The sequence below is a fragment of the Impatiens glandulifera genome, chromosome 7, assembly GCF_907164915.1.
Source record: "Impatiens glandulifera chromosome 7, dImpGla2.1, whole genome shotgun sequence".
In the NCBI taxonomy this organism is placed as follows: Eukaryota; Viridiplantae; Streptophyta; class Magnoliopsida; order Ericales; family Balsaminaceae; genus Impatiens; species Impatiens glandulifera.
This window is the reverse complement of record NC_061868.1, coordinates 17,142,380-17,150,783: the sequence shown is the minus strand read 5'-3', so window position 1 is coordinate 17,150,783 and position 8,404 is coordinate 17,142,380. Positions and strand designations below refer to the sequence as shown.

The 8,404-nt window shown below is 34.1% G+C and overlaps 1 protein-coding gene across 1 annotated transcript; it reads left to right on the top strand.

Annotated features, from left to right (window-relative positions):
- Positions 1-487: 487 nt before the first annotated feature.
- LOC124909590 (B-box domain protein 31) lies at positions 488-847 on the top strand. Its single transcript, XM_047450256.1, has one exon. The coding sequence runs from the start codon at positions 488-490 to the stop codon at positions 845-847; it is 360 nt and encodes a 119-aa protein (XP_047306212.1).
- The last annotated feature ends 7,557 nt before the right edge of the window (positions 848-8,404 follow it).

Below are 8,404 nucleotides of genomic sequence, written 5' to 3'. Positions count from 1 at the left end.
TCTTCGGTCGAGTGCAATGTGGACCTTCTTGAAGACAATCCAATTTTTTTTTGTCTGTTAACCTTGTTTATCCCGATGATTGTGGGCTGACTTTGGTATTTTCTTCTTATTCTTTATTTTAATTGTAAATAAACTTTATCTTTTACCTTATATTTATGAAATTAAATATATATAGGTAAACCAAGTTGCTAATTTACAACTTAGACAATATATAATTGTAACATATAAAGGAAACCACTTTAAAAAACAAAGCTTTTTAAAAAAATACATATTCCAAGAGTCCTACTCAAATACACAAAACAATAATCAATAAATTGATTGATTTGGCCTATGTGGCGTTGGAGAAATTACAATTGAAAGCTGGGCCATAAGTTTCTACATCTACATCATGCAACAGCATAAATTCATGCACCATGAATGGCTTATAAATGTTCATTTCTTCCATGTTTTCTTCTCATCAATATTTTAACTCTCAAAATATAAAAAAATGTGTAAAGGAAGCACAACTCATCGCCAGGGAGAGAACTGCTCCGTCTTCTCCCAGAGTGTCTCTTGTGAGCTTTGTAATTCTTCAGCCTCATTGTACTGCCAAGCTGACAACGCATTTCTCTGCAGAAAATGCGACAAATGGGTTCATGGTGCCAACTTCCTAGCACAAAGACACCTTAGATGCTTCCTATGTTCAACATGTCGAGGCCTCACCAACCGCTACCTCGCCGGAAGCTCGTCAGAGATGGTTCTTCCAACCGCCGTGAAATTGGGAGAGAATGATAACAATAATCCATCCACCACCACACAAACTAGATGTAATAGAGGAGCTTTAAAGAAGCCATTCTTGTCTCTTTGAGTGTTCTTTTTAAGTCTTCTCTTTTTTTTTCTCTTTTTTTTTGAGGTTTGGATCTCCCTAGAATCTATATTAGTTTATGAGGGAGTTGTTTGTCATGGATATTTAATTGATCACAAGTTCTATCCTAAGATTTATAGAGGTAAAAATGTTATGGGTATATTCAATTTTCATTAGTGAAGAAGAACTCTTCGTTGTTGTTTATAATAACTAGCCTATTTAAAAACTCCAATTCTATCTAGGAGACATAAACGGTGATGGATTAATCAAATGATCTAGATCCATATAGGATGAGAAATTACAAAAATACTACTTTAGTTGTTGTTGATGGGTCTCGTTTGGAAGCCAGTTCGGATTCCAACTACATTTTGATTTTTTTTTTGACTTTTAGGTTTTGAATTTTGGTTAGAACATGTCTCGAAACCAAACAAGCTTTAGCATCAAAAGGATAAAATGTGGTGTTGTTAAGCTCTAATTGGAACCACTCACAAAAATGTCATTTCAACAACACTCAAATCCTACACAAAACCCACCAATGTTTTTTTTAGCCATAAATGATAATTTTTTCAATCCAGCTGTTTTGAATATAATTACAATCCGGGACTTAAGCCTCGGTAGTCCAAGTCATCTTATCTAATGTTACAAGTTAATAAAGAAGCCCCATGAAACTTCTTGCAATCAATCAATGCTTTTTTAAAAACAGATGTGTAAGAAGGAATTTGATGCTGAATTATAGAATGACATCATCTATTGTTTACATAACCACTTTTGAAAAATAACAATCAAAAGCAAAAATGTTAAGTGGTGACAATTCAAAAGTGTGTATGAGAAGTTTTACAAAAACTCACAAAGATGTTAACTTTGGCTGGTGGTCCATACAAAAAGTATAGCATCCCCTACTTTGTATTCTCTCCTCATCTTCATGTTTCTAGTGTAATTCATATGATAAAAAGCAATTTTGTCTTTATTTTTCCTTCTCTTATTCAATTCATTTTACTTCCTATTGACACATCCATGTGCAACACTTGTCACCGCCTTAGACATTCATGTGTTTTCTCTTTGAAACACACAAGCAACACCTCTCCAGCCACACTCAAACTACTTCTTTCTTTGAGAAATCTAAGAGAAACTTTTTTTTTCTTTATATGTATAATAAAATATGTTGTTTAAAAAAATTGACAAAATCCATTAAAAAAGAAATGCACAAAATGTATAGTCCAAAACCATAAGTCCCCAACCAAAAAGAACGGATATTCTACTTAAAGTTTTTGGAAAACCAAAGGATATCACAAATTATCAATTATTTATATTTGCATTTTCAATTATTTTTAATTTTCTTAGTTTTTGGATTTAGAAGAAACAAAATGGGTAATAAAAAAAATCAGTTAGAGTTGGGTCGGCTAGAATTTGTAATAAAAATGGATAGACCAATGACAAATTGGGCATAAGACCTAATCATTGAACTTTGAATGAAGATGATATTGAAGATATATGTTATTTACGTTAGTGTTATGGTGAATTTAAGCACACATAAAAAAACAAATATTTTTTTAAGGTGGAAGTGTCATTGGAGGTCCATTCATATTTCAAACAATTTTTTTTAAATCTCACCATTTATAGTTCTTCATAAATAAAGTTATACACAAACAAAATTTTATTTTAACAATTTTTAACACCGTGAATTTATTATTTACGTGATATTTATAAATAAATAAAAGATTAATGTCACTAATATAATTACGGAATTTCAGTGAATTGAGGGTTTTGACTCTCGATTATTTGAAATTCAATAGTTAAACCCTTCAATTCACAAAAATTTGATAGTTAATTAGTGAAATTGATATTTTATTTATTTATTTTATAAATAATATGTTGATAATAAGTTAACGACGTTTGTAACCGTTAAAAAATCTCATTTTTTAACTTTAAAAATAAGGAGTTCCAAATTGTGAGATTTGAAAGAAAAAGTCTGAACTAGAAAAATGATTTTACCCTTTTTTTATCTTAATTTTTTTTTCAATCTAATTCATAATTCTAAAAAATAGTCCGATACATACATTGATACACCCGTTTCATTCAAAATTTCTCTTTTATTTTCTTAAAGTACATCCCAAATTATTTTTCAATCCCACCATAACTCTAATTTCTAGATCCGTCCCTCTTCAAACACTTCATCGTTCTGTCTCTATTTTTGGTTTCATCGATATAAAAATTTTTAAGTCTCGCTTAAGTGGTAATCTTTCTAATGGTTAACTTCTTTTGTCTAGAGGGTTAATAGTTTTAAAATTTAAAATTTAGATAAAAAGAATGTAAATATTTAATCTCTAATCCTATCATGTATTTGATATGTATTTGATGTAATCTTAAATGAAATTACTAAACTAACGAAATGATGACTAAATGATGACTAGAGTACCTGAAATAAGAGATTTTAAGTAAACTGTTGGGAAAATTTAAAACAAAGTAAATAAAAGTGTTAGATAAAATTAGACCGGTTCACATAACCTAACTTAAATAAATCTTCCATGCAGGAACAAGGAACCAGACCGGTCAAACAATTAAACCGGCTAAGAAGACTAGCCGGTCAAACTACTAAACCGACCAGGAACACTTGGAACATGACCGCACAAAGAAATGATCGGTCAAAGCTTAAAACTGGAAACATCAGACAGCCGATCAGCCACAAGACAGAGGAATAACCGGAAGATGTCCGGTTAAACCACTCACACCGGAAGCCATCCGGTTAAGTCGAATGACCGACCAGTACAAGAAGACAATTCGGGTACCTGTTGAGAATGATACCAAAGGAACAGACTGAACACTTCCATATCCATACAAGTCTGAGGAAAGTCTGCAGGCTGTAGAAGACAGTCCTACAGGATCTTTCCACTTCGGGATAAGTCAGAAAGGAGATCTTCCAAGTACAGACAACGGTTTAACAGACAGTGTCCACATTGAGTAAAAGACAAACCTAGCAGGTTTGTCTTACACACCGGAAGAACAAACTGCCAAGTCTGTGAGATTGACCGCCAGGTCTGAGATTGACCGTTAGGTCTGAAAAGATAACCGCAGGGTCTGAATCACTGAACCTCTGAACCTCTGCTCAGCCAATCAGATTCAAGGAATTGAAATATGACCATTGGCATATTTCATCTATAAAAGGGGGCAGTTGAAGAAGAGTAAATGTGGGACAACAAGAGATCCTAAGAGCATTTAATTTACAAGTGAAAACAGTGTGTTCTATCTCTAGATAAAGCCTAAGTGCTAAAATTGAAGTGTGATTATTTTACAATTTCGGTGTAAATTGTAAGAGTGTTATAGAGCAGGAAATAAGTCTCGATCGGATTGTACTTGTATTCCTTAGTGAATATCCTTCTCGCGGTTTCGAGAGGAAGGGGTGACGTAGGAGTTTTATCTCCGAACATCCATAAAATCTGTCTTGTCATTTACTTTCTGCCGGTTCCATTTTCTAACCGATCCGTACCACTCTAACCTACTTAACTCTATTCAAACCGGACCGCCAGGTTACAAAAACCGACCCATCAATTTTTCAAACCTTCATCATCCGAAACCGGTTCTGCCTATCATACAAGTGTGCTGCTTCAACCTGAAACAAACCTCTTCCGCGCTTGAACCTAGTTCAAGGGTTTGTGACAGTTTGTGTAGTATTGAAACCCCGGTGTTAATCTCTAACCGGATTAACCACCACCCTTTGAGTGAAACCCGCTAACCGGTCCAACCCCGGTCCTCCAGCGGCGTCCTAGATCCTAACAAAAAGAGTTAATTAAGTGAGAAATAATTAACTAGAAATAGTAATAAATAAAAACTATAATCTGGAAAATTATCTTAATAAATATAATTTTGATGATATTTAAATAAGATAAAGCTAAGTTGTTTACTTGTTGATGCAGGTGCATATATATATGTTTATGCTTCTTTAGACGTGGTCTAAAGCAGGCTATCTTAGACGTTAGACGTGGTAGTCTAACTCCTTTAGACGAAGTCTAAAGCGAAACGTAGTTAGACGTGGTATTCTAACTCTTTTAGACGAGATCTAAAGGTAAACGTAGTTAGACGTGGTAGTATAACTCCTTTAGACGAAGTCTAAAGGGAAACGTAGTTAGACGTGGTCGTCTAACTCTTTTAGACGAGGTCTAAATGGAAACGTAGTTAGACGTGGTAGTCGAACACCTTTAGACGAGGTTTAAAAGGATGCGTAGTGAGACGTGGTAGTCTAACTTCTTTAGACGCTATCTAAAGGGATACATGAGGACGTCTGACTCCTTTAGACACTATCTAAAGGGATGCGTAGTTAGACGAAGACGTCTAACTCCTTTAGACGTTGTCTAAAGGGATGCGTAGTTAGACGGGGACATCTAACCCCTTTAGACGTTTTCTAAAGGGATGCGTAGTTAGACGAGGTTGTCTAACTCCTTTAGATGCTGTCTAAAGTGATGCGTAGTTAGATAAGGACGTTTAACTCCTTTAGACAACGTCTAAAGGGATGCGTAGTTAGAAGAGGACGTCTAACTCCCTTAGACAACGTCTAAAGGAGCACGTCTAATGCCTTGCTTTAGCAGCTGTCTGAAGAAAGAATACGTTTAACCACAATCAATTAGTTGTCTACTACTCCTGCTCCACTCATTTCTGTGCAGTCTAACAAGCCATCTAATTGTATCAAATGAACGAACGCTATGTACGCAAATATCCTTCCAACTGTCTGTCTAGTTCAAGATAATATCAGAGAATATTCAGCGCACTACCAGTTTGGTACGACCATGATCCATTTGCTCAGAGTCTGCTGTATTCTGTTACTATGGGAGGCCTTCCAACGGACACTTGCCACTTGTCCACAAAGAAGATTCGACTGTTGGTGTCCTTCTACTATAAATAGATGCTCAAGGACAAAGGACGAATCACTAGATCACCAGATCAATTGAACACACGAAGTTACTTTCTTACTCACTTACTCTTGCTTTTACTGACTCCGTACATTCTTAAAGATCAAGAGAGAAAATCAATTACTGTCTAGCTGTGAGATTATTGTAAGTTGAACAGAGGTTGTTCTGTTCAATAGAGAGTTTGCTAGTTCAGTAAGTTGTATTCGATTCAAAGTATTTAGTGGATATCCTTCTGGTTGTGAAAGAAGGAGTGACGTAGGAGTTTTATCTCCAAACATCCATAAAACTCCCTGTGTTCTTTACTTTTTGCCATTTACATTCAGTTGTTCAAAGCTTCAAATCTGACGAACACTTCCGTACTTGAATCTGTTTCAAGAGTTTGGAGGATTTGTGAAGAATAGAAACAGATACTAATCCCTCACATGATTACTGTCAAAAAATTTATCATTAGTTGTTATCAATAGTCAGACCCTAGTATTTATTGGTAGCACCGATCTAAACATAAACTATCAACTTACGATATGAAATTCTATTTTAGAATACTATTTCAATAATTAGGGTGATTTGAAATTTGATACCTTTACTAGACTTTTTCAAAATGTTACAATAACTCGAAATTATGCTCAAATATAATTGTCGTGTTCCATCTTTTTTCGTTATTATTATGTTTTTTTTTGTTTTCTCTTGTTCTATAAATTTTTTTGAAAGTAGGACATTGTTATCTATGTTAAAAAAATTGGACCAGGCTAAAAGAAGTGAGCCTATTGTAACATAAATACCTGAGATAACGTAAATAATAAAGAAAGACACAAATTTAACGTGGTTCACTAAGATAAATTTGGCTACGTCCACCAAAAGATAGAAAATCTTATTAAGAAGAACATAATAAAGATTACATCATGACAAACTAGGGTTATAACTTGAGTTTATATAACATCCGGTCCCTAAAATCCTAAAAGATACAGAACTGGAAACAATGCTCTCAATGCAATGACTTCATCTTTCTAAAGTGTTCGACTATACCTTTAAATAAGCCTCAACTAGGTCAACACTAATATATTGACAAATAATCTCCAAAATATTGTCAAAATATATTCCTAGTTATATTACCATAAAAAAATATCTAATTTCCTTTTATGTTAATCTTATTTCCTTAAATCAAGATTATTTTCATTTTGTTCAATATTCTCTTTCCTTACACTATAAATTCAAGACATCTCAACAAATTTCCATCTTGACATGAATTCTCTAAAGTTCCCCCAAATGTATTAATCAATGTCTAAATATTTTGTCTCTTATCTCTCTAATCTAGAATTTCCATAAGACAATTAACAAATGCATTCGTCGATGTCGGATGGTCTAGATACATTTGTTAATGTTCGATCACCCATATGCATTCATCAATACCGGAAGTGGCCATATGAATTAGTCAATGCTAGAGGTGGCCCAAATGCATTAGTTAATGCCAAAGATGAACCAGATTTAATAGTCAATACCAAAGGTGTCCTAAATGCATTAGTTAATGATAAATGTGGCTCAGGTACATTAGAAAATGCCAGAGGTGACCCAAATATATTAGTTAATACTAGAGGTGTCCTAGATGCATTAGTTAATGTAAAATGTGTCCTAGATGCATTAATCAATGCCATATGTAGCCCATATGCTTTAGTCAATGTCAAAGGTGGCCTAGATGCATTAGTCAATGTCAGAGGTAGCCCAAATGAATTAGTCAATGCAAAAGGTGACCTAGACGCATTAGAAAATACCGAAGGTGGTCTTGATATATTGGTGAATACTAGAGATGACCCAAATGCATTAGTCACTACTAGATGGCCCAAATGATCTATCGTCTCTCTCTATCTCTTATAGATCTAGAATTGTCTCCAAGTCAACTTAATAACTTCTTTGTTAACCTAAATATTCAAGTCTACTCAGCAAATCTTCATCTTGACTTGCATACTCCCATTGCTGTAAACCATTGTGTAGCTTCAGAACCGAATACAGTTTCTTCGTAGGTGAACGGTTCTAATGTATCCATCTCTTCCATAGTAAAATCTGGTGAATCATCAACAATATAATCATAACTATATCTCTAAGGTAGTCTAACTCTAATCCTCTTTGATGACATTCAACTACACTCTTATATCGGATGAAAAGCTAACAGTTCATGCTTTGTCAACATAGCCCTAATGTGGTGTTCTTCCTCTTTTTGTATAGAAAACTCTAACTCTACCTGTTTTTAACACTACTACTTTATGCTATAGACCTCACAATAAGGCTAAGTATACAATTATTATCAAGATGGATGCTTCTACTCGAAATAACTTTTCTCTTAGATAGAAATCATACTATGTATCTTTTGATACAATCTCCATAGCCAACAATACTCTATTATTCTCTCTTGGATCTAGTTTATCATCAATAACATAATAATAACTGTGAAACCAACAAACTTTAAACCTAAGTTATCAGCAAACTTACTAGTCCGCACCTCGTAAGGTGACTTTTATTTAATCACGATGTGATGCCCACAATTTAACAAATAACATGTTGTAGTGACTACTGCTGCCCAAACCTTATATTTAGGTTTATAGTAGAGAACATGATCCTCGTTCTCTCTAATAATGTATGATTCATCTTCACAGCCACTTTGTTATGA